The 26,061-nt window shown below is 55.2% G+C and overlaps 2 protein-coding genes across 9 annotated transcripts in view; both read left to right on the forward strand.

The window, feature by feature from the left end:
- Nucleotides 1-5,047: 5,047 nt before the first annotated feature.
- On the forward strand, nt 5,048-6,769 carry LOC137305283 (basic proline-rich protein-like). Its single transcript, XM_067974136.1, has one exon. The coding sequence runs from the start codon at nt 5,048-5,050 to the stop codon at nt 6,767-6,769; it is 1,722 nt and encodes a 573-aa protein (XP_067830237.1).
- A 4,873-nt stretch (nt 6,770-11,642) lies between these two features.
- The window catches only part of LOC137305259 (retinoic acid receptor RXR-beta-A-like), a 58,339-nt gene continuing 43,920 nt past the window's right edge, over nt 11,643-26,061 (forward strand). Inside the window, exons 1-3 of one of the 8 annotated variants that reach the window (XM_067974112.1) lie at nt 11,828-12,046; nt 18,968-19,112; nt 22,440-22,666. In XM_067974112.1, coding sequence (XP_067830213.1) covers nt 22,493-22,666 — 174 coding nt within the window. In that variant the 5' untranslated portion in view covers nt 11,828-12,046; nt 18,968-19,112; nt 22,440-22,492. The other 7 variants (XM_067974115.1, XM_067974116.1, XM_067974113.1 and 4 more) reach the window with 7 other exon arrangements.

Below are 26,061 nucleotides of genomic sequence, written 5' to 3' on the forward strand. Positions count from 1 at the left end.
GACACTGCCCTGAGGAACTCCTGCAGCAATGTCCTGGGGCTGAGATGATTGGCCTCCAACAACCACTACCATCTTCCTTTGTGCTAGGTATGACTCCAGCCACTGGAGAGTTTTCCCCCTGATTCCCATTGACTTCAATTTTACTCGGGCTCCTTGGTCAAATGCTGCCTTGATGTCAAGGGCAGTCACTCTCACCTCACCTGCACAGAGCTTGAGAAAGACAGAGAGTGAATCTTTATCAGAGTGAAGACTTTCAACTGGGAATTTGGTGAGTGTGGGAATTAGGTGCAGAGGGCGGAGGAGGTGCTAACTGATTTAAACCAAGGGGCTATACACTAATCCATCAACTTTTAAAACTTAAATTTAAAAAAAAATTATATATTTTTTAAAAAGCTAAGACTGAGGAATCAAAAAATCAAGAAAAAGTTAAAAGTGACATCACGAGACAAGTAGGCATGCTGAGGGTAAGTTAGTATTTAGTCATTGGTTAGTGTCTTTAGTGGTTAGTTAGTGTTCTTTAGTGGTTAGTGTTTTAGTGTTCGACAAACAGTAAAGTGCCTTAAAACCAAACAAACAGTTTAAATATCTGTTCGATGACATGGCAGGATGACTGGGGCCCGTCTCAAGCACATCCTGTACCATGTGGGAACTCCAGAACACTTTGTGTGTCCTGGAAAACCACATGTGCAGGAAGTGCCGCCAACTGCTAGAGTTCAGAGTTTCTGAGCCTGGGGGTACGGCTGGCGTCACGACAGTGCACACGGGAAGCTGAGAGGTTCGTGGATAGCACGCTTCAGGAGATGGTCACCCCGCAGCTACAGAGAGTTCAGGCTGAGAGGGAGTGACTAGGAGGAACAGGCAGGCAGTGCAGGAATCCCCACGGCTACATAGAGGGGCAAAAGAAATGCAGTTGTTATAGGGGATTCGATAGTCAGGGGGATGGACAGGCGTTTCTGCAGCTGCAGACATGAGTCCCACATGGTGTGTTGCCTCCCTCGTGTCAGGGTAAAGGACATCACTGAGAGGATGCAGGACATTCTAAGGGGGAAAGGGGAACAGCCAGAAGTCGTGGTCCATGTGGGAACCAATGACATAGGAAGTAAAAGGGTTGAGGTCCTGCATTTCAGGTGCTAGTGAGGACGTGCATGACCTCAAAGGTAGTAATCTCCAGATTACTCCCAGCGCCATGCGCTAGTGAGTATAGGACAGGTTAATGCGTGGCTGGAGAAACGGTGCAGGAGGGAGGACTTCAGATTCCTGGGGCATTGGGACCAGTTCTGGGGCAGGAGGGATCTGTTCAAGATGGACCTCAACAGAGCTGGGACCAATGTCCTCGTGGGGAGGTTAACTAGCGCTGTAGGGGAGGGTTTAAACTAATTTGGCAGGGGGATGGGCACAAGGATGAAACATTATAGAGGAGAAACAAGGCGTGCAGAGGACTGGGAGGGACATGTAGTACTAGAGTAAAGAACAGTTCAGAAATAGGAGGAACCAGACAGGGAGCAAATGCAAGGTAGACTAAGAGATTGGAGTGCATGTGCGTAAATGTACGTAGTGTGGTAAATAAGGTCGGTGAGCTGCAGACACAAGTCACCACATGGGACTATGATATAGTGGCATAACAGAGAGCTGGCTCAAAGAAGGGGAGGATTGGGGACTTAATATTCCTGGCTACAAGGTATTCAGGAAAGATAGGAGTGGGCTGGGGTGGCAGTATTGATCAAAGAAACTATTATAACACTAGAAAGGGATGATGTAGTTGAGGGGTCAAAGACAGAATCTATATGGTTAGAATTAAGGAACAATAGAGGAGCTATTACACTACTGGGTGTGGACGATAGGCCACCGAATAGTGGGAAGGAGATAGAGGAGCAAATTTGCAGGCAAATTTCAGAAATATGCAAGAACTATAGAGTAGTGATAATGGGGGACTTCAATTATCCCAATATAGACTGGGATAGTAACAGGGTAAAGGGCAAAGAGGGGGAGGAATTCCTGAAATGTGTACAAGAGAACTTTCTGGAACAGTTTGTTCCCAGCCCAACCAGGAAGGAAGCAGTGCTGGATCTAGTTCTGGGGAATAAAGTGGGGCAAGTGGAGCATGTTTCAGTGGGGGAGCATTTGGGGAACAGTGATCATAATATTATTAGGTTTAGAATAGTTATGGAAAAGGACAAGGAACAATCAAAAGTAAAAATACTTAACTTGAGGAGGGCTAATTTCAGTGAGTTAAAAAGGGATCAAAAATTGGCAGGCAAAACAGTAAATGAACAGTGGGAGGCCTTCAAGGAGGAGATGGTTCGGGTACAGAGTAGACACACTCCCACGAGGGGGAAAGGAGGGGCATTCAAAGCTCGAGCTCCCTGGATGACTAAAGATATAGAGATTAAAATGAAACAGAAAAAGGTTTATGACAAATGTAAGGTTCATAATACAGTCGGGATTGAGGGTGAATACAGAAAGTACAGAGGAGATCTAAAAAAGGGAATGAGAGGGGCAAAGAGAGAGTATGAGAGTAGATTAGCGGCTAACATAGAAGGGAACACAAACGTCTTTTATAAACAGATATATATATATATATAGTCAAAGGAAGGCTGGGACTGATTAGGGACAAAAAAGGAGATCTTCTTGTGGAGGCAGAGGGCATGGCTGAGGTACTAAATGAATACTTTGCATCGGTCGTCACTAGAGAGGAGGATACTGCCATTGTAGCAGGGGTTTGATAGGGTGGATGTGGAGAAACTGTGGGTGAGTCCTGAACAAGGGGGAATAAATACAAAACTGACACAAACAGATCAAATAAAGAATTTAGGAGGAATTTCTTTTTACACAGGGAGTGATGAGAATGTGGAACTCGCTGCCACATGGAGTGGTTGACGCAGATAGTATTGATATATTTAAGGGGAGGCTTGATGTGTGCATTGAGTTACATCGAGTCTACGGCACAGAAACAGGCCATTCGGCCCAACTGGTCTATGCCGGCGTTTATGCTCCACCAGAGCCTCCTCCCACCTCTCTTCATCTAACCCGATCAGCATATCCTTCTATTCCTTTCTCCCTCGTGTGCTTCCTCTTAAATGTCCCTCTGTTTTTTTTGCCTCAACTACTCCTTGTGGTAGTGAGTTCCACATCTTTACCATCCTTATCACTCCTGAATTCCCTGTTGGATTTATTAGTGACTATCTTATATTTATGGCCCCGAGTTTTGGACTCCCCCTCCCCACAAGTGGAAACATTTTCTCCACGTCTAGGGAATAGAGGGATATGGACATAGTGTGAAAAGGGGTAATTAGAGGGGGAGGAGGATAAACACTGGCATAGACCAGTTGGGCCGAATGGCCTGATTCTGTGATTCCATGACATAATGGTGCTGCCTGTATCCTAACCCGCTCCAAGTTAAATATTGGGAAGACCGAAGCCATTGTCCTTGGTCCCCGCCACAAACTCCGTTCCCTAGCCGCCGAGTCCATCCCTCTCCCTGGCCACTGTCTGAGGCCGAACCAGACCGTTCGCAACCTTGGCGTCCGATTTGACCCTGAGCCGAGCTCCTGACCCCATATCCGCTCCATCACCAAGACCGCCTACTTCCACCTCCGTAACATCGCCCGTCTCCGCCCCTGCCTCAGCTCATCTGCTGCTGAAACCCTCATCCGTGCCTTTGTTACCTCTAGACTCGACTATTCCATCGCTCTCCTGGCCGGCCTCCCATCCTCCACCCTCCGTAAACTTGACCTCCAAAACGCTGCTGCCCGTATCCTAACTCGCACCAAGCCCCGTTCACCCATCACCCCCCCGTGCTCGCCGACCTACACTGGCTCCCGGTCTGGGAATGTCTCGATTTTAAAATTCTCATCCTTGTGTTCAAATCCCTCCGTGGCCTCGCCCCCCTCCCTATCTCTGTAACCTCCTCCGAGATCCCTGCGCTCCTCCAATTCTGGTCTCTTGCTCATCCCCAATTTCCCTTCGCTCCACCATTGGCGGCCGTGCCTTCAGCTGCCTGGTCCTTAAGCTCTGGAATCCCCTCCTTAAACCTCCCCGCCTCTCTCTCCTTCAAGACACTCCTTAAAACCTATGTCTTTGACCAAGCTTTTGGTCACCTGTCCTAATATGTGGCTCGGTGTCAAATTTTGTCTGATAATCGCTCCCGTGAAGCGCCTTGGGACGTTTTACTACGTTAATGGCGCTATATAAATGCAAGTTTTCGTGTTGGGATTGTGAACCGTTGCACTGATTCCCAATCCAGCTCATTCTTTCCCTGGACCTGAATACGATGGAACTCCTCACCTCCACGGGTGCTCTCTCTCTCTCCCTCCCTCCCTCCCTCCCTCACCCAAACTTAGTGGCGTCTGGTCTCTGATTCCTCACCTCCTTGGGTCCGTCCTCCCACCCAAACCAAACCTTGGTGTAATTTGGTTCCTTCGTCAGCTTTTCCTCAGTGGGTAGCACTCTCGCCTTCTGAGAGTTGTGGGTTCAAGCCCCCCTCCAGAGACTAGCGCACGTAATCCAGGCCGACACTCCCACTGAGGGAGGTGCCGCACTGTCGGAGGTGCCGTCTTTCAGATGAGGCGTTAAATCGAGGCCTCTGAGGTGGACGTAAAAGATCCCACGGCCACTATTTTGAAGAAGAGTTCTCCCCGGTCTCCTGGGCCCTCATCCAACACCACAATAAGACAGATGATCTGGTCATTACAACGTTGCTCTTTGTGGGATCTTGCTGTGCGCAAATTGGCTGCCGGGTTTCCGACATCACAACAGTGACGACACCTTGAAAAGTACTTCATTGGTTGTAAAGCGCTTTGGGAGGTCCTGAGGTGGTGAAAGGCGCTATATAAATGCACGTCTGCCCTTTGCCCCCTTGGCTGCTGTCCCAACCAGACCGCTGACCCACACACGGCCTCCGGGAGAGCGAAGGGAAGCACCGAGTCAGGCCCCGCCCCCAGACCATCGGACACGCCCCCTGGACCATCAGACACGCCCCCTGGGCAGGCCCCGCCCCCAGACCATCGGACACGCCCCCTGGACAGGACTCGCCCCCAGACCATCGGACATGCCCCCTGGACAGGACTCGTCCCCAGACCATCGGACACGCCCCCTGGACAGGACTCGCCCCCAGACCATCGGACACGCCCCCTGGACAGGACTCGCCCCCAGACCATCGGACACGCCCCCTGGACAGGCCCCGTCCCCAGACCATCGGACACGCCCCCTGGACAGGACTCGTCCCCAGACCATCGGACACGCCCCCTGGACAGGACTCGTCCCCAGACCATCGGACACGCCCCCTGGGCAGGCCCCACCCCCAGACCATCGGACACGCCCCCTGGACAGGACTCGTCCCCAGACCATCGGACACGCCCCCTGGACAGGCCCCACCCCCAGACCATCGGACACGCCCCCTGGACAGGACTCGCCCCCAGACCATCGGACACGCCCCCTGGACAGGCCCCGCCCCCAGACCATCGGACACGCCCCCTGGACAGGACTCGTCCCCAGACCATCGGACACGCCCCCTGGACAGGACTCGTCCCCAGACCATCGGACACGCCCCCTGGGCAGGCCCCACCCCCAGACCATCGTACACGCCCCCTGGACAGACCCCGCCCCCAGACCATCGGACACGCCCCCTGGACAGGCCCCGCCCCCAGACCATCGGACACGCCCCCTGACAGGACTCGCCCCCAGACCATCGGACACGCCCCCTGGACAGGCCCCACCCCCAGACTATTGGACACGCCCCCTGGACAGGCACCCGCCCCCAGACCATCAGACACGCCCCCTGGACAGGCCCCTCCCCCAGACCATCGGACACGCCCCCTGGACAGGCCCCGCCCCCAGACCATCGGACATGCCCCCTGGACAGGCCCCACCCCCAGACCATCGGACACGCCCCCTGGACAGGCCCCGCCCCCAGAACACCAGACATGCCCCCTGGACAGGCCCCGCCCCTGGACAGGCCCCGCCCCCAGAACAACAGAAACGCCCCCTGGACAGGACTCGCCCCCAGACCATCGGACACGCCCCCTGGACAGGCCCCGCCCCCAGACCATTAGACACGCCCCCTGGACAGGCCCCACCCCCAGACCATCGGACACGCCCCCTGGACAGGCCCCACCCCCAGACCATCAGACACGCCCCTGGGCAGGCCCCGCCCCCAGAACACCAGACATGCCCCCTGGACAGGCCCCGCCCCCAGAACACCAGACACGCCCCCTGGACAGGACTCGCCCCCAGACCATCGGACACGCCCCCTGGACAGGCCCCGCCCCCAGAACACCAGACATGCCCCCTGGACAGGCCTCGCCCCTGGACAGGACCCGCCCCCAGAACACCAGACATGCCCCCTGGACAGGACTCGCCCCCAGACCATCGGACACGCCCCCTGGACAGGCCCCACCCCCAGAACACCAGACACGCCCCTTGGACAGGCCCCGACCACAGAACACCAGACATGCCCCCTGGACAGGCCCCGCCTCTGGACAGGCCCCGCCCCCAGAACACCAGACACGCCCCCTGGACAGGACTCGCCCCCAGACCATCGGACACGCCCCCTGGACAGGCCCCGCCCCCAGAACACCAGAGATGCCCCCTGGACAGGACTCGCCCCCAGAATACCAGACACGGCCCCTGGACAGGACCCGCCCCCGGACCATCGGACACGCCCCCTGGACAGGCCCCGCCCCCAGAACACCAGACACGCCCCTTGGACAGGCCCCGCCCCCCAGAACACCTGATACGCACCCTGGACAGGACCCGCCCCCAGACCACCTGACATGCCCCCCCTGGACAGGACCCGCCCCCAGACCACCTGACATACCCCCCCCTGGACAGGCCCCGCCCCCAGACCACCTGACATGACTCCCTGGACAGGCCCTGCCCCCAGACCACCTGACATCCCCCCCTGGACAGGCCCCGCCCCCAGACCACCTGACATGCCCCCCTGGACAGGCCCCGCCCTCAGACCACCAGACATGCTCCCTGGACAGGCCCCGCCCCCAGACCACCTGACATGCCCGCCCTGGACAGGCCCCACCCCCAGACCACGTGACATGCCCCCCCTGGACAGGTTCCTCCTCCAGACCACCTGACATGCCCCCCCCTCCTGGACAGGCCCCGCCCCCAGACCACCTGACATGCCCCCCCTGGACAGGCCCCGCCCCCAGACCACCTGACATGCCCCCCCTGGACAGGCCCCGCCCCCAGACCACCTGACATGCCCCCCCTGGACAGGCCCCGCCCCCAGACCATCAGACACGCCCCCTGGACAGGCCCCTCCCCCAGACCATCGGACACGCCCCCTGGACAGGCCCCACCCCCAGACCATCGGACACGCCACCTGGACAGGCCCCACCCCCAGACCATCAGACACGCCCCCTGGACAGGCCCCGCCCCCAGAACACCAGACATGCCCCCTGGACAGGGCCCGCCCCTGGACAGGCCCCGCCCCCAGAACACCAGACACGCCCCCTGGACAGGACTCGCCCCCAGACCATCGGACACGCCCCCTGGACAGGCCCCGCCCCCAGACCATTAGACACGCCCCCTGGACAGGCCCCACCCCCAGACCATCGGACACGCCCCCTGGACAGGCCCCACCCCCAGACCATCGGACACGCCCCCTGGGCAGGCCCCACCCCCAGAACACCAGACATGCCCCCTGGACAGGCCCCGCCCCCAGAACACCAGACACGCCCCCTGGACAGGACTCACCCCCAGACCATCAGACACGCCCCCTGGACAGGCCCCGTCCCCAGAACACCAGACATGCCCCCTGGACAGGACCCGCCCCCAGAACACCAGACATGCCCCCTGGACAGGACCCGCCCCCAGAACACCAGACACGCCCCCTGGACAGGACTCACCCCCAGACCATCGGACACGCCCCCTGGACAGGCCCCGCCCCCAGAACACCAGACATGCCCCCTGGACAGGCCCCGCCTCTGGACAGGCCCCACCCCCAGAACACCAGACACGCCCCCCTGGACAGGACTCGCCCCCAGACCATCGGACGTGCCCCCTGGACAGGCCCCGCCCCCAGAACACCAGACACGCCCCCTGGACAGGCCCCGCTCCCGGACCATCGGACACGCCCCCTGGACAGGCCCCACCCCCAGAACACCAGACACGCCCCTTGGACAGGCCCCGACCCCAGAACACCAGACATGCCCCCCGGACAGGCCCCGCCTCTGGACAGGCCCCGCCCCCAGAACACCAGACACGCCCCCTGGACAGGACTCGCCCCCAGACCATCGGACACGCCCCCTGGACAGGCCCTGCCCCCAGAACTCCAGAGATGCCCCCTGGACAGGACTCGCCCCCAGAATACCAGACACGGCCCCTGGACAGGCCCCGCCCCCGGACCATCGGACACGCCCCCTGGACAGGCCCCGCCCCCAGAACACCAGACACGCCCCTTGGACAGGCCCCACCCCACAGAACACCTGATACGCACCCTGGACAGGACCCGCCCCCAGACCACCTGCCATGCACCCCCTGGACAGGCCCCACCCTCAGACCACCAGACACGCCCCCTGGACAGGCCCCGCCCCCAGACCACCTGACATGCCCGCCCTGGACAGGCCCCGCCCCCAGACCACCTGACATGCCCCCCCTGGACAGGACCCGCCCCCAGACCACCTGACATGCCCCCCCCCCCCCGGACAGGCCCCGCCCCCAGACCACCTGACATGACTCCCTGGACAGGCCCCACCCCCAGACCACCTGACATCCCCCCCTGGACAGGCCCCGCCCCCAGACCACCTGACATGCCCCCCTGGACAGGCCCCGCCCTCAGACCACCAGACATGCTCCCTGGACAGGCCCCACCCCCAGACCACCTGACATGCCCCCCCTGGACAGGTCCCGCCTCCAGACCACCTGACATGCCCCCCTCCTGGACAGGCCCTGCCCCCAGACCACCTGACATGCCCCCCCTGGACAGGCCCCGCCCCCAGACCACCTGACATGCCCCCCCTGGACAGGCCCCGCCCCCAGACCACCTGACATGTTCCCCCTGCTCAGGCCCCGTCCCCAGACCACCTGACATGTCCCCCCTGGACAGGCCCCGCCCCCAGACCACCTGACATGTCCCCCCTGGACAGGCCCCGCCCCCAGACCACCTGACATGCCCCCCCTGGACAGGCCCCGCCCCCAGACCACCTGACATGCCCCCCCTGGACAGGCCCTGCCCCCAGACCACCTGACATGCCCCCCCTGGACAGGCCCCGCCCCCAGACCACCTGACATGCCCCCTGGACAGGCCCCGCCCCCAGACCACCTGACATGCCCCTCTGGACAGGCCCCGCCCCCAGACCACCTGACATGCCCCTCTGGACAGGCCCCGCCCCCAGACCACCTGACATGTTCCCCCTGGACAGGCCCCGCCCCCAGACCACCTGACATGTCTCCCCTGGACAGGCCCCGCCTCCAGACCACCTGACGTGCCCCCCCCTGGACAGGCCCCGCCCCCAGACCACCTGACATGCCCCCCTTCCTGGACTGGCCCCGCCCCCAGACCACCTGACATGCCCCCCCTGGTCAGGCCCCGTCCCCAGACCACCTGACATGTCCCCCCTGGACAGGCCCCGCCCCCAGACCACCTGACATGTCCCCCCTGGACAGGCCCCGCCCCCAGACCACCTGACATGCCCCCCCTGGACAGGCCCCGCCCCCAGACCACCTGACATGCCCCCCCTGGACAGGCCCTGCCCCCAGACCACCTGACATGCCCCCCCTGGACAGGCCCCGCCCCCAGACCACCTGACATGCCCCCTGGACAGGCCCCGCCCCCAGACCACCTGACATGCCCCTCTGGACAGGCCCCGCCCCCAGACCACCTGACATGCCCCTCTGGACAGGCCCCGCCCCCAGACCACCTGACATGTTCCCCCTGGACAGGCCCCGCCCCCAGACCACCTGACATGTCTCCCCTGGACAGGCCCCGCCTCCAGACCACCTGACGTGCCCCCCCCTGGACAGGCCCCGCCCCCAGACCACCTGACATGCTCCCCCTGGACAGGCCCCGCCTCCAGACCACCTGACGTGCCCCCCCCTGGACAGGCCCCGCCCCCAGACCACCTGACATGCTCCCCCTGGACAGGCCCCGCCCCCAGACCACCTGACATGCCCCCCTTCCTGGACTGGCCCCGCCCTCAGACCAATCGGACACGTCCCACGGCTCGGCCCCGACAGGCCCCGCCCACCGTTTAGCCCCGCCCCTTCCGGCTCACCAGCGAATCACAGGCTTTGCTGCTATTTGCGCGGAGGCTCACGGACGGAGGCTGCGGCCTGTGTCGGCGGCGAGAGAGAGACCGGGGATTGGGGCCCGAGACCGGGCAGAGGGAGGGAGAGAGAGACCGGGGATTGGGGCCCGAGACCGGGCAGAGGGAGGGAGAGAGAGACCGGGGATTGGGGCCCGAGACCGGGCAGAGGGAGGGAGAGAGAGACCGGGGATTGGGGCCCGAGACCGGGCAGAGGGAGGGAGAGAGAGACCGGGGATTGGGGCCCGAGACCGGGCAGAGGGAGGGAGAGAGAGACCGGGGATTGGGGCCCGAGACCGGGCAGAGGGAGGGAGAGAGAGACCGGGGATTGGGGCCCGAGACCGGGCAGAGGGAGGGAGAGAGAGACCGGGGACTGGGGCCCGAGACCGGGCAGAGGGAGGGAGAGAGAGACCGGGGATTGGGGCCCGAGACCGGGCAGAGGGAGGGAGAGAGAGACCGGGGATTGGGGCCCGAGACCGGGCAGAGGGAGGGAGAGAGAGACCGGGGATTGGGGCCCGAGACCGGGCAGAGGGAGGGAGCGAGAGACCGGGGATTGGGGCCCGAGACCGGGCAGAGGGAGGGAGAGAGAGACCGGGGATTGGGGCCCGAGACCGGGCAGAGGGAGGGAGAGAGAGACCGGGGATTGGGGCCCGAGACCGGGCAGAGGGAGGGAGAGAGAGACCGGGGATTGGGGCCCGAGACCGGGCAGAGGGAGGGAGAGAGAGACCGGGGATTGGGGCCCGAGACCGGGCAGAGGGAGGGAGAGAGAGACCGGGGATTGGGGCCCGAGACCGGGCAGAGGGAGGGAGAGAGAGACCGGGGATTGAGGCCCGAGTCCGGGGATTGGGGCCCGGGTATTGAGGGGAGAGCGGGCCGGGTCCTGGCTGAGCTCCGATAGAGGAGGAGAATCGGACCCCAGGGGGAGAGAGGGACCGACCCCAGGGGGAGAGAGGGACCGACCCCAGGGGGAGAGAGGGACCGACCCCAGGGGGAGAGAGGGACCGACCCCAGGGGGAGAGAGGGACCGACCCCAGGGGGAGAGAGGGACCGACCCCAGGGGGAGAGAGGGACCGACCCCAGGGGGAGAGAGGGACCGACCCCAGGGGGAGAGAGGGACCGACCCCAGGGGGAGAGAGGGACCGACCCCAGGGGGAGAGAGGGACCGACCCCAGGGGGAGAGAGGGACCGACCCCAGGGGGAGAGAGGGACCGACCCCAGGGGGAGAGAGGGACCGACCCCAGGGGGAGAGAGGGACCGACCCCAGGGGAAGAGAAGGAGGGACAGACCCCAGGGGAAGAGAAGGAGGGACAGACCCCGGGGGGGGGGGGGGGGGGGAGAGAGGGTGACAGACCCCGGTGGGGGGGGGGGGGGGAGAGAGGGTGACAGACCCCGGTGGGGGGGGGGGAAGAGGGAGAGGGACTGACCCCAGGGGAGGGGGAAGAGAAGACCAGACACTGGGGGGGTTCCTGAGATCAAATCCGCAGCCCGGTACGAGTCGGTGGTGCTGCAGACGGAGCGGGGAAAGGGCTGGGAGTAGATCGAGATATCGGGGCTGACACGGAAATAGCGGGGGGGGGGGGCAGTGTGGGTGGGGGGGTGGAGAGGGGGGATTGACGAGCAAGATCCGGGTCGACGGGGCGCCGATGGGCAGAGCAACGCCGAGCTAGCAGGCGCTCAGACACGAGGCGCGCGGCCCGTTTAATCCCAAATCGTCGGCTTGCTGGTCCTGCACTTCGACGTTCCTGCAGCTTTGGAATTGTCCGGGGACGGAATGTGCGAGACTAACAGAGGTAAGGGCGAGGTGAGCAGCACCCACGGGAGCTCGAGCGAGGCGTTTGGAAGGATGAACAGCCAGGAGTCCTTGTTTCCAGTCAGGCTTTTCAGTAAACCGTAATGCTGGATGTGTGTGCTGTAGCATTAACTCCATCGTCATGCTGCACTGAAATCAAAAATGGTCGGACACAGTTGACCACGCACAGTGGGTGGATAAGACCATAAGAGATAGGAGCAGGAGCGGGCCATTCGGCCCCTCGAGCCTGCTCCGCCGTTCAAAGATCATGACTGATCTGATTTTTACCTCAACTCCACTTTCCTGCCCTTTCCCCATATCCTTGCTGATCAAAAATTTCTCTAACTCAGCCTTGAATGTATTCAATGACTCAGCCTCCACAGCTTTTTGGGGTAAAGAATTCCAAAGATTCACGACCCTCTGGGAGAAGAAATTCCTCCTCATTTCCGTCTTAAACGGGCGACCCCTTATTCTGAGACTATGCCCCCTAGTTTTAGATTCCCCCATGAGGGTAACATCCTCTCAGCATCTACCCTATCGAGTCCCCTCAGAATCTTGTACGTTTCAATAAGATCTCCTCTCATTCTTCTAAACTCCAATGAGTATAGACCCAACCTGTTCAATCTTTCCTCATAAGACAACCCTTCCATACCTGGAATCAACCTCATGAACCTTCTCTGAACTGCCTCCAATGCAAGTATGTCCTTCCTTAAATAAGGGCACTAGAACTGTACGCAGTACTCCAGGTGTGGTCTCACCAGCACCCTGTACAGTTGGAGCATGACTTCCCTGCTTTTATACTCCATCCCCCTAGAAATAAAGGCCAATATTCCGTTTGCCTTCCGGATTACCTGCTGCACCTGTATGTTGACTTTTTGTGTTTCATGTACGAGGACACCCAGATCCCTCTGTACCGCAGCATTTTGTAGTATTTCTCCATTCAAATAATATTTTGCTTTTTTATTTTTCCTCCCAAAGTGGATGACTTCACATTTTCCCACATTATATTCCATCTGCCAAATTTTTGTCCATTCGCTTAACCTGTCAATATCCCTTTGCAGACACTTTGTGTCCTCATCACAACTTGCTTTTCCACCTATCTTTGTATCATCAGCAAATTTGGCCACAAGACACTCTGTTCCTTCATCCAAGTCATTGATATATATTGTAAATAGTTGAGGCCCCAGCACTGAGCCCTGCGGCACCCCACTAGTTACAGATTGCCATTTTGAAAATGACCCTTTTATCCCGACTCTTTGTTTTCTGTTAGTTAGCCAATCCTCTATCCATGCCAGTATATTATCCCCAACACCATGAGCTCTTATCTTGTTCAGTAATCTTTTATGTGGCACCTTATTGAATGCCTTTTGGAAATCCAAATATACTGCATCCATTGGTTCCCCTTTATCCACCCTGTCCATTACTTCCTCAAAGAACGCTAATAAATTTGTCAGACATGATTTCCTCTTCATAAAACTATGTTGACTCTCCTTGATTGTATTATAAGTCTCCAAATATCCTGCTACTACTTTCTTAATAATGGATTCTAGCATTTTCCCAATGTCCGATGTTAGGCTAACTGGTCTATAGTTACCTGCTTTCTGTCTCACTCCCTTCTTGAATAGGGGTGTTACGTTTGCGGTTTTCCAATCCGCCGGGACCTTTCCAGAATCTGGTGAATTCTGGAAGATTACAACCAATGCATCCTCTATCTCTGTAGCCACTTCCTTTAAGACCCTCGGATGCAAGCCATCAGGATCCTGCATATTATGCTGTGGGACAGAGTGTGTCACTTGGAAGTATATTTTTCCTCCCTCTCTGCCACCCTCCCAAACCCAAGCTTGGTGTCATCCTGTCACGTAGAGCAAAACAACTTAAGTCTGGGTTACGACAATGTAGAGAAGGGAGAAGGCCTGAATATACAACGTAAATACCCTCCCTCCAAAATAAGTGGAGATTTTCCTTCCCAAAGTCTCTCTTCTTGTGTCCATTGAATTCCTGCTGAATTTAGTCCATGCTCTCGAGGTAGATCCATTTCTAGAGGGATAGAATTGAAATGCAAAGAAGTTATGTTAAACTTGTAAAGAACTTGGTTAGACCACACTTGGAGTATTGTGACTAGTTCTGCTCTCCATATTATAAAAAAGGATATAGGGGCATTGGAGAGGGTGCAAAAAAGATTTACAAGGATGATACCAGAACTGGGAGGGTATAACTATCAGAAAAGATTTAACAGGCTGGGGCTCTTCTCTAGAAAAGAGAAGGCTGAGGGGTGACCTGATTGAAGTCTTTAAGATAATGTTTTTTTTATTCATTCATGGGATGTGGGCGTCGCTGGCAAGGCCGGCATTTATTGCCCATCCCCAATTGCCCTTGAGAAGGTGGTGGTGAGCCGCCTTCTTGAACCGCTGCAGTCCGTGTGGTGAAGGTTCTCCCACAGTGCTGTTAGGAAGGGAGTTCCAGGATTTTGACCCAGCGACGATGAAGGAACGGCGATATATTTCCGAGTCAGGATGGTGTGTGACCTGGAGGGGAACGTGCAGGTGGTGTTGTTCCCATGTGCCTGCTGCCCTTGTCCTTCTAGGTGGTAGAGGTCGCGGGTTTGAGAGGTGCTGTTGAAGAAGCCTTGGCGAGTTGCTGCAGTGCATCCTGTAGATGGTACACACTGCAGCCACAGTGCGCCGGTGGTGGAGGGAGTGAACGATTAAGGTGGTGGATGGGGTATCGATTAAGTGGGCTGCTTTGTCCTGGACGGTGTTGAGCTTCAAGTGTTGTTGGAGCTGCACTCATCTAGTGGAGAATATTCCATCACACTCTTGACTTGTGTCTAGAACTAGGGGGCATAGTTGCAGGATAAGGGGTCGGCCATTTAAGACTGAGATGAGGAGGAATTTCTTCACTCAGAGGGTTGTGCATCTTTGGAATTCTCTACCCCAGAGGGCTGTGGATGTTCAGTCGTTGAGTATATTCAAGGCTGAGATAGTCAGATTTCTGGACTAGGGGAATCAAGGGATATGGAGATCAGGTGGGAAAGTGGAGTTAAGGTCGAAGATCAGCCATGATCTTATTGAATGGCGGAGCAGGTTCGAGGGGCCATGTGGCCTACTCCTGCTCCTATTTCTTATGTTCTTCTGTAGATGGTGGAAAGGCTTTGGAGAGTCAGGAGGTGAGTCACTTACCGCAGAATACCCAGCCTCTGACCTGCTCTTGTAGCCACAGTATCTATGTGGCGAGTCCAGTTTGATAGGGCTGGTTTGGAGAAGATGTTTCCATTTGTGGGGGAGACCAAAACTCGGGGCCATAAATATAGGAGAGTCATTAATAGATCCAATAGGGAATTCAGGAGAAACTTCTTTACCCAGAGAGTGGTGAGAATGTGGAACTCGCTATCACAGGGAGTAGTTGAGGTGAGTAGCATAGATACATTTAAGAGGAAGCTAGATAAACACATGGGGGAGAAAGGAATAGAAGGATATGGTGATAGGGTGAGATGAAGTAGGAGGAGGCTCGTGTGGAGCATAAACACCGGCATAGACCAGTCGGGCCGAGGATGAGGTGATTCAGGAAGTTGTGGCTGGGAGACGCCAAGCTTGGGGTATAAAAGATCTGGGGGACGTGGTAATGTCCACTCATCTCAGTCATCGCTCCACCATTGGCGGCCGTGCCTTCAGCTGCCTCGGCCCTAAGCTCTGGAATCCCCTCCTTAAACCTCCCCACCTCTCTCTCTCCTCCTTTAAGACGCTCCTCAAAACCTACCTCTTTGGCCAAGCTTTTGGTCACCTGTCCTAATATCTCATGATGTGGCTCGGTGTCAAATTTTGTTTGATAATCGCTCCTGTGAAGCGCCTTGGGGACGTTTTACTACGTTAAAGGCGCTATATAAATGCAGGTTGTTGCTGTGATTTCAATCTTACTGAGTACCAGTTGTAATGGGCGGAGGGAGAGGAGAAAACAAGTTTTTTTTTTAAAAAAAAGAGACACCACAAACCGGCAGCATCCTGGGGGTGGTGGGTCGGGGGGAGTGGGGAGGTAGCGGGGGGAACGCACATAGCCAGTAGCCATTTATATGTAGAATCAGCGATTTTTTTTTAAAGCTGTGTTAATATTTGAGTGCGGTTTGCTGTCGGAGGCAAACGAACCAGAAGCGGCATTGATTGAGATACGATCTGTGCTGTCTGTCTGTCTTTTTTTCTGTCCCCACCTTGCTGGGCTCATGCTGGTATTTTGTGCACACTCTGCGCACTGTGGTTTCTTCGAATGCACGGGGTGGGTGGGTGGTTGGAGAATTCAGCGTGTCTCTGTTCCTGTCTGAGCGCGCAAGCCGAGTTTCAACACCTGCAAGGCTGCTGCTCCGCACAGATAGGGAACAAAAGCTCTTTGAAGTGCGACCGCAACAGCAAAAAAAAAACCCCCCAAAAGCTCAGTGATTGCCGCGAGCGCAGGATCTGGGCGATAACTACCACTTCTTCAAAAAAAAACATTCAGCTCACAATTTAAAAGCACTGCCGTTCTATTCATAGAATCACAGAAGGTTACGGCACAGAAGGAGGCCGTTCGGCCCATCGTGTCCGTGCTGGCCGAGAAAGAGCCATCCAGCCTAATCCCACTTTCCAGCAGTTGGTCCGTAGCCCTGTAGGTTACGGCACTTCAGGAGCACATCCAAGTACTTTTTAAATGAGTTGAGGGTTTCTGCCTCTACCACCCTTTCAGGCAGTGAGTTCCAGACCCCCACCACCCTCTGGGTGAAAAAAATTCTCCTCAGCTCCCCTCTAATCCTTCCACCAATTTTTAAAATCTATGCCCCCCTGGCCGCCGACCTCTCTGCCAAGGGAAATAGGTCCTTACTATCCACTCTATCGAGGCCCCTCAAATTTTACGTACCTCAATTAAATCTCGCCTCAACCTCCTTTTGTTCCAAAGAAAACAACCCCAGCCTATCCAATCTTTTCTCATTGCTAAAATTCTCCAGCCCAGGCAACATCTTTGTAAATCTCCTCTGTACCCTCTCTGGTGCAATCACATCTTTCCTGTGATGTGGTGACCAGAACTGTACGCAGTACTCGAGCTGTGGCCTAATTAGTGTTTTATACAGTTCTAGAATAACCTCCCCGCTCTTCTATTCTATGCCTCAGCTAATGAAGGAAAACTAGCAGCTCTCCTGTAGTTCGCAGTGAGGGAGTTGACTCTAACAATAGCAGGGTTATTACACCATGTCCGCTGGGGCTCAGAGGGTCGCTCTCTTGCTTCGGAGTCAGAAGGTCGTGGGTCGAAGTCCCACTCCAGGGACTTGAGCACAAAATCTAAACCGACACTTCCGGTGCCAGTACTGAGGGAGCGCTGCACATGTGTTGGAGGTGCCGTCTTTCGGATGAGACGTTAAATCGAGGCCCCGTCTGCGCTCTCCGGTGGATGTAAAAGATCTCACGGCCTCTATTTCGAAGAAGAGCAGGGGAGTTCTCCCCAGTGTCTTGGACAATATTTATCCCTCAGCCATCCTTGCTAAAAAATAAACAGATTATCTGATGATTTATCACATGGCTGTTTGTGGGATCTTGCTGTGCACAAATTGGCTGCTGTGTTTCCTACATCACAACAGTGACTATACTTCAAAAGTACTTAATTGACTGGGGCATCCTTTCTTTTGTGAAAGGTGCTATATAAATGCAAGTTGCTTCTTTATGTAATGTAAAATGTATTATTCTGCTGCTGAGGTGGAGCTGTGCTTACGCTGGTCCGTCCCTTTAAGGCTGCAAAGTCTAATTGCCGAAAATAGGTACGTCCTGAGGTCAGCTGGAGGTTAATTGATGTTAGCAGGGGAGGCTTGCAGATTGGCGGTTGCTTATAAATTGGTGCTTCCGGGTCAGAACTGCCATGAAATGACTGGCTTTCTCTATTTTTGATCCTGAAATGCGATGGATGGGTGCTGGGCTGACTGTTTATACCTCAGATAGGAACGAGGATGACTAGTAGGTTTTGCTGTTTTCTCATTACAGTACCCTCAATGCAAAAACAAAACCCTGTTAATTTTACATTGAGAAGTTACTCCGCCTTGAATTAAAAACGCTTTCAGAGCAAGATAACTTTTAGCAGCTGACATATGTGCACGGCTCTGATTGGGCGACCTCTGCCCTGCCTTCCTTTTCTGATTGGCCAGTGGATAATGACTGACGGCAGTGTTGACGAATCGGAAGCAGAGACCTGGGCGGGGGAGGCGGTACGAAAAGAGCCACCATCTCACAGGCCCTGGACCGTACCTCGGACTCTTGGCCGCTCCTCGCGAAATGGCCCTGCGCGCTCTTGGGATGCCGTTCTCTCACCCCCAGCCTCGTGCTCTCGCTCCGCACGCCCTTTCTTCCATCGATACGATGCTCCTTGTTCCGCTGTTGTTCTCTCCGTGCGCTTTGTGCACTGCCAAAGACGCCAGCTGTGGCTCAGTGGGGCAGCACCGTCGCCTCTTGAGTTACAAGGTCGTGGGTTCAAGTCCCCCTCCAGACACTTGAGCGCACAATTCCAGGCCGACGTTCCCAGTGCAGTACTGAGAGAGGTGCTGCGTTGTTGGAGGTGCCGTTTTTCAGATGAGACGTTAAACCGAGGGGCGTCGTCTGCCCCCTCGGGTTGGAGATAAATGATCCTGTGGCACCGTTCAGAACAGGGGCGTTCTCCCCAGTGTCCTGGGCCCAATATTTATCCCTCAACCAACATCACTTTTTAAAAAAAAACAAATGATCTGGTCATTACCACATCGCTGTTTGTGGGATCTTGCTGTGCGCAAATTGGCTGCCGTGTTTCCTACGTTACAACAGTGACTACACTTCAAAAGTACTTCATGGGCTGTAAAGCGCGTTGGGATGTCCTGAGGTCGTGAAAGGCGCTATATAAATGCAAGTTCTTTCTATCTTTACTTTATTTGATCCCATTGTAGGTTGTGGGAGGGAGAGAGGGGTGAGCAGTTCCACAGTTTCGAGTTCTCGGAAAAAGAATGTGTCGGAGCAAGAGAGAGTGTACCGAGTCTCGGGATGCAGGGAGGAGGAAGCCTGTGTAGGACGGAGTACTGGAGAAGAGCAGGGGTAAGAGAGAACATTCAGAGGCACGACTAACGTCATACCGATAGAAGAGAGAGAGAAGAAAGGGTGTGTGGAGAGGGAGCTTGAGACGAGAGGTGAGATTGCCCAACAGATGAGCTGTGTCCATAATCAGAATGTCACACAGCATCCCGACTTGGAAATATATCGCCGTTCCTTCATCGTCGCTGGGTCAAAATCCTGGAACTCCCTACCTACCAGCACCGTGGGAGAACCTTCACCACACGGACTGCAGCGGTTCAAGAAGGCGGCTCACCACCACCTTCTCAAGGGCAATTAGGGATGGCCAATAAATGCCGACCTTGCCAGCGACGCCCACAAAAAGAAATATGGGGAAACTATTTCCTCTGGTGGGAGAATCAAGAACAAGGGGACCTTATCTTGAAATTAAAGCTAGTCCGTTCAGGCGTGAAATCGGGAAGCTCTTTTTCACACACAGGGTGGTGGAAGTCATATTTCACATCGGTATTTACGGTTGAGAAAGGCATGGATGTTAGGGAACTTGGGGAAATAAATAGTGATGTCTTGATGAGTGTACATATTACAGAGAGGGAGGTGCTGGAAGTCGTAACGCGCATCAAGGTAGATAAATCTCCGGGACCTGATTAAATGTATCCCAGGACGTTATGGGAGGTTAGGGAGGAAATTGCGGGTCCCCTAGCAGAGATATTTGAATCATCCACCGCTACAGATGAGGTGCCTGAAGATTGGAGGGTAGCAAATGTTGTGCCTTTGTTTAAGAAGGGCGGCAGGGAAAAGCCTGGGAACTACAGACCGGTGAGCCTGACATCTGTAGTGGGTAAGTTGTTCGAGGGTATTCTGAGAGACAGGATCTACAGGCATTTGGAGAGGCAGGGACTGATTAGGAACAGTCAGCATGGTTTTGTGAGAGGAAAATCATGTCTCACGAATTTGATTGAGTTTTTTGAAGGGGTAACCAAGAAGATAGATGAGGGCTGTGCAGTAGACGTGGTCTACATGGACTTTAGCAAAGCCTTTGACAAGGTACCGCATGGTAGGTTGTTACATAAGGTTAAATCTCACGGGATCCAAGGTGAGGTAGCCAATTGGATACAAAATTGGATTGACGACAGAAGACAGAGGGTGGTTGCAGAGGGTTGTTTTTCAAACTGGAGGCCTGTGACCAGCGGTGTGCCTCAGGGATCGGTGCTGGGTCCGCTGTTATTTGTTATTTCTATTAATGATTTGGATGAGAATTTAGGAGGCATGGTTAGTAAGTTTGCAGATGACACCAAGATTGGTGGCATTGTGGACAGTGAAGAAGGTTATCTAGGATTGCAACGGGATCTTGATAAATTGGGCCAGTGGGCCGACGAATGGCTGATGGAGTTTAATTTAGATAAATGTGAGGTGATGCATTTTGGTAGATCGAATCGGGCCAGGACCTACTCCGTTAATGGTAGGGCGTTGGGGAGAGTTATAGAACAAAGAGATCTAGGAGTACAGGTTCATAGCTCCTTGAAAGTGGAGTCACAGGTGGATAGGGTGGTGAAGAAGGCATTCAGCATGCTTGGTTTCATTGGTCAGAACATTGAATACAGGAGTTGGGATGTCTTGTTGAAGTTGTACAAGACATTAGTAAGGCCACACTTGGAATACTGTGTACAGTTCTGGTCACCCTATTATAGAAAGGATATTATTAAACTAGAAAGAGTGCAGAAAAGATTTACTAGGATGCTACCGGGACTTGATAGTTTGACTTATAGGGAGAGGTTGGATAGACTGAGACTTTTTTCCCTGGAGAGTAGGAGGTTTAGGGGTGATCTTATAGAAGTCTATAAAATAATGAGGGGCATAGATAAGGTAGATAGTCAAAATCTTTTCCCAAAGGTAGGGGAGTCTATAACGAGGGGGCATAGATTTAAGGTGAGAGGGGAGAGATACAAAAGGGTCCAGAGGGGCAATTTTTTCACTCAAAGGGTGGTGAGTGTCTGGAACGAGCTGCCAGAGGCAGTAGTAGAGGCGGGTACAATTTTGTCTTTTTAAAAAGCATTTGGACAGTTACATGGGTATAGAGGGATATGGGCCAAGTGCAGGCAATTGGGACGAGCTTAGTGGTATAAACTGGGCGACATGGACATGTTGGGCCGAAGGGCCTGTTTCCATGTTGTAACTTCTATGATTCTAAGTCGGGATCTCTCTTCCCCTGAAATGCTGTGGATGCTGGGGGACATTTGAAGCTTTCACTTCGGAGATTGATAGAGTTTTGTTAGGTAAGGCTATCAAGGGGTATGGAGCAAAGGCATGTCAATGGAGTTAAGATACAGATCAGCCATGATCTAATTGAATGACGGACCAGGCTCGAGGGGCTGATTGGCCTCCTCCTCCCATGTTCCCACCCACGTTTCCACCCCGTCTAAACTGGCAGAAAGCATGTGGAAAACATTGCCGCCTTCATCTATAACATTTATATGGCACCCGTAGAACATACAAAATGTCCGCATTCTGGTGGGCAGTTAGTGACTGCTGTCCTTGGAAGGCAGAGTGGTGGTAAGTGTGGTCTCTTTGGGTTGACTTTAGCACCAAGTGGACCGGCCTAGTTAGTGGGACGTCGGGACCAAGTCAGTCCTTTGTGGCAGACCTGGTAATCGGTCAACAGTACCCAAAGACTCTTGATGAATTGGCCAGCCAGCCTGGAGGCTGAGATTCTTCCCACTTGGCTCCAGATTCCTCATGGGTAGGAAGGAAATTGGTGGGGAAAGTCAGAAAGAACTCTCATCTATACAGTGCCGTACACGAACTCAGGACATCCCAAAGCGCTTTGCAGCCAATGAACTACTTTTGCAGCGTAGTCACTGTTGTAATGTAGGAAACGTGGCAGTCGATTTGTGCACAGTAGGATCCCACTAACAGCAGTGTGATAAATGACCAGATAATCTGTTTATTGCTGTTGGTTAAGGGGTAAGTTGGCCCAGGACACCGGGGAGAACTCCCCTGCTCTTCTTCGAAATAGTGGGTGTGCGATCTTTAACGTCTGAGAGGGTAGACTGGGCCTCGGTTTAACGTCTCATCTGAAAGTCGGCACCTCCCTCAGTACTGCACTGGGAGTGTCAGCCTGGATTCTGTGCTCAATTCTCTGGAGTGGGACTTGAACCCACAACTTTCTGACTCCTAGGCGAGAGTGCTACCCACTGAGCCATGGCTGACTCCTATAAGAGAGCCCTAAATTTCCCTCGGTGAAGTGGACTGTTTTTGTTAGGGGTCCCATAGCACGACGATGAAGGGTGAGGCTGTGAGGAGTCTTGCATCGTCCCTGAATCTAGAGGTTGATCCCATTTTCTTGCTCTGCAGATTGCAGGAGCCCTGACAGCTCTTCCGTGAATTCCCCACAACACAGTCGGACAATGAACAACTCGCCGTCTCTGCATTCTTCCGTAATCGGATCAGGAATCTCGTCTTCCGTGAACTCGCCAGTCAGCAGCATTGGCTCGCCTTTCTCAGTTATCAGCTCTTCCATTGGCTCGCCCGCACTCCCATCAACCCCTTCCCTTGGCTATGGGCCAATTAGCAGTCCACAGGTGAGTGGGCTTTATCTCCTCTGCTCTCCTTTCCTTTTCTCTTCCCTTCCCCCCCCCCCCCCCCCCCCCCCCCTCCCTCCTCAAGGAGCCAGTGTCGGTCAGTGAGCACAGGGGTGATGGGTGAACGGGAGGGACTTGGTGCGAGTTAGGATACGGGCAGCAGAGTTTTGGATGAGCTCAAGCTTATGGAGGGTGGAAGATGGGAGACCGGCCAGGAGACCATTGGAATAATCAGGTCCGCATGTAACAATGGCATGGATGAGGGTTTCAGCAGCAGATGAGCTGAGGCAGGGTCGGAGACGGCCGATGTTTCAGAGGTGGAAGTAGGCAGCCTTAGTGACGGAGCGGATATGTGGTTGGAAGCTCATCTCAGGGTAAAATAGGACGCCAAGGTTGCTAACGATCTGGTTTAGTCTCACAGTGGCCAGGGAGAGGGATGGAATCAGTGACTAGGGAACGGAGTTTATGGTGGGGACCAAAGACAATGGCTTCGGTCTTCCCAATATTTAGTTGGAGGAAATTTCTGCTTATCCAGTACTGGATGTCGGACAAGCAGTGTGAGAAATCAGGCAATGGAGTGGTCGAGGGAGGTGGTGGAGCTGGGTGTCGTCAGTGTACATGTGGAACCTGGCGTTGTGTTTTCGCCAAGGGGCATCATGCAGATGAGAAACAGGAGGGGGCCAAGGATAAATCCTTGTGGGGGGGGGTGCTCTAGAGGTAACGGAGTGGGAAGAGAAGCCATTGCAGGTGATTCTCTGGCTACAACTGGACAGATAGGAATGGAACCAGGCGAGGGCAGTCCCACCCAGCTGGACAACGGAGGAAAGGCATTGGAGGAGGATGGTGTGGTCAACTGAGTCAAAGGCTGCAGACAGGTGGAGAAGGATGAGGAGGGAGAGTTTACCACGGTCACCGTCACATAGGATGTTATTTGTGACTTTGATAAGGGCCGTTTCAGTACTGTGTCGGGCGGAAGCCTCATTGGAAGGATTCAAACATGGAGTTGCGGGAAATATGGGCATGGATTTGGGAGGTGACAACACGTTGATGGACTTTGGAGAGGAAAGGGAGGTTGGAGATGGGGGTGGTAGTTTGCAAGGACAGAGGGGTCAAGGGTGAGTTTTTTTTTAAGTTGGGGGGTGACGGCAGATTTGAAAGGGAGGGGGACAGTACCTGAGGAGAGGGAACTGTTTACAATATCAGCTAGCGTTGGGGTCAGGAAGGGAAGTTGGGTGGTCAGCAATTTGGTGGGAATAGGGTCGAGGGAGCAGGAGGTGGGTCTCATTGTCAAGATGAGCTCAAAGAGGGCATGAAGGGAGATGGGAGAGAAACTAGATCAGGGCTAGGGCAGGAGGGAATCTTAGGGGAAGGGAGGGAAGCGGCAGGGGCAGCTGAAGGGATGGTCTCAATCATAGTGACAAAGAAGTCCATGGGTTGTTGGAGGTGAGGGTGGAGGAGGCAGGGGAGAGGGGTTTAAGACGACGGTTTGTAGTGAAGAGAAGTTGGGGATTATCTTTACATTCCAGGATGATCCTGGAATAGTGAGCAGTTTGGGCAGAGGAGAGCAGGACCCGATAGTGCTTTATGTGGTCCAGCCAGATCTGGCGATGAATGGCTAAACCAGTTGTCCGCTATAAACATTGAACTCCGTGCCCCTTGGAGTTAAGGGAGCAGAGATGAGGGTCATACCAGGGGGAACGACCAGGGTGAGAGAGTGTGGGTTTCATTGTGGACAAGGACACCAAAGATGACGGTGAGGGTGTGATTGAGCAGATCGGTAGCTGCAGAAACGTCGTCGTGAATGGAGGGCCAAAGGCTAGACAGTTGGGAATTTGAAAGTGCCGTTGTAAGTGACTTGGGGGAGAGTTTTTTTTCCAGGGGAGGACACAGAAAGAAGTGGGTTGGGAGGGGGAAGGAGGATGTGGGTGGAGATGGGTATAAGGAAGTGATCAGAGATGGCCTTATTCACGTTTGACACGATGGGAGTAGAGAGGCCACGTGAGATGGCACGGTCGAGGGGGTGGCTGTGAATATGGGTAGGGGAGGTTAAGTGGAGGGAGAGATTGAGAGGATCGGAGGGCAGTGAACTCGGGAGAGAGAGAGCACGATGAGTTGAGATGGAGGTTGAAATAATCAAGGATGAGAAGTCGCTCGGTGCAGAGGCTGAGGGAGGAAAGCAGTGAAGATATCTTGGTGAGAAATTTGGGTGGACTGTAGAGAATGAGGATTTTAAAGGAGAGGTGAGAGGGGCAGAACAAGGTGAGATGCTCAAAGGAGGAGAAGGTACTAGAGGAGTAGGGGGACAGACCAAGGTGCGTTTTGGTGATTAGGGCCACACCCCCAGCGTGGCGGTCTGGACGGGGCAAGTGGTGGAAGATATAGCCAGGCGGAGAGGCCTCGTTAAAGGGGAAGGTGTCATCACCCGTCAGCCAGGTTTCCGTCCAGGCCATGGTGTCGATGCAATCATCCACAATAAGCTCATGGGTGGCGGGGGCCTCGTTCACAAGTGAACAGACATTCTGGAGGGAGATGCGGAGAGGGGCGGCGATAGCTGATCCACTGGCAGAGTCCACAGGGTCAGCGCTGGGAGGGGTGAGTGGGATGGGAAGGAGTCCGACGGGAATGGCCCCCAGCGGGAGCACTGGGCGGGAAGGTCAGTGAGAGAGTCGGATGGGGCAGTGACGAGTGCCTCGATGGGCCCTTCGGAGGAAGACAAGAGAGGCACAGAGGGAAGCTGCAGGCTTATCCCAGAGGGAGTCAAGCCTGGGACGGCGGCAGGAGAGTAGGAAGGTCGAGGAGTGCTGAAGGGTTGGGGGAGGGATTTGGGGGGGGGCAGAGTACCCGAGAGGGGAGAAATGAAAGGAGGCATGACGACGGGAGAGAGGGGCCTAGGAGGTGCAAAGAGAAATGAAGAAAGAAAGGGGGGAAATCGAAGTGATGGGCAGCCAAGAGGTGCTCTGTGGGTTGGAAAGTCTGCAGACGTTATGTACAAAGCTCTCCTCCAAAGTAGCGTGCAAGCTTGGCTCAAGTAGTAGCAGGTTCAGCTCCCAGTCCGAGATTGAGGGTTTGAGCAGGGTTATCAGCATTGACTTAATGACAGTATGAAGGCGCCGTCCTTTGGACGCCATATTAAACAAAGGTCCTGTCTTCCTGTTTGAGTGGCTGTTCGACCCCCGTGGCATTATTTGAAGAGCGCTGCTCCCTCAGCCGGTGCCACCGAGAGCAGGTTAACAGGATTTGCTGTTTGTGGTTCGTGAAGACTGGCTGCTGTGTTTGTGCCGACATAAGTCACTGCACTCGAAAAGGATTCATTGAGAGAGAGACACTGAGGTGATGAAAAACAGTGAGCTTTCACTTATACGGAACCTATGAAGTGATCAAGATGTCCCAAAGCG

This window comes from Heptranchias perlo, chromosome 39, assembly GCF_035084215.1.
Source record: "Heptranchias perlo isolate sHepPer1 chromosome 39, sHepPer1.hap1, whole genome shotgun sequence".
NCBI classification, from domain to species: Eukaryota; Metazoa; Chordata; class Chondrichthyes; order Hexanchiformes; family Hexanchidae; genus Heptranchias; species Heptranchias perlo.

Excerpts from the sequence above, each read along its gene's own strand:
- LOC137305283 (XM_067974136.1), top strand. The coding sequence starts at position 5,048 with ATGCCCCCTGGACAGGACTCGTCCCCAGACCATCGGACACGCCCCCTG.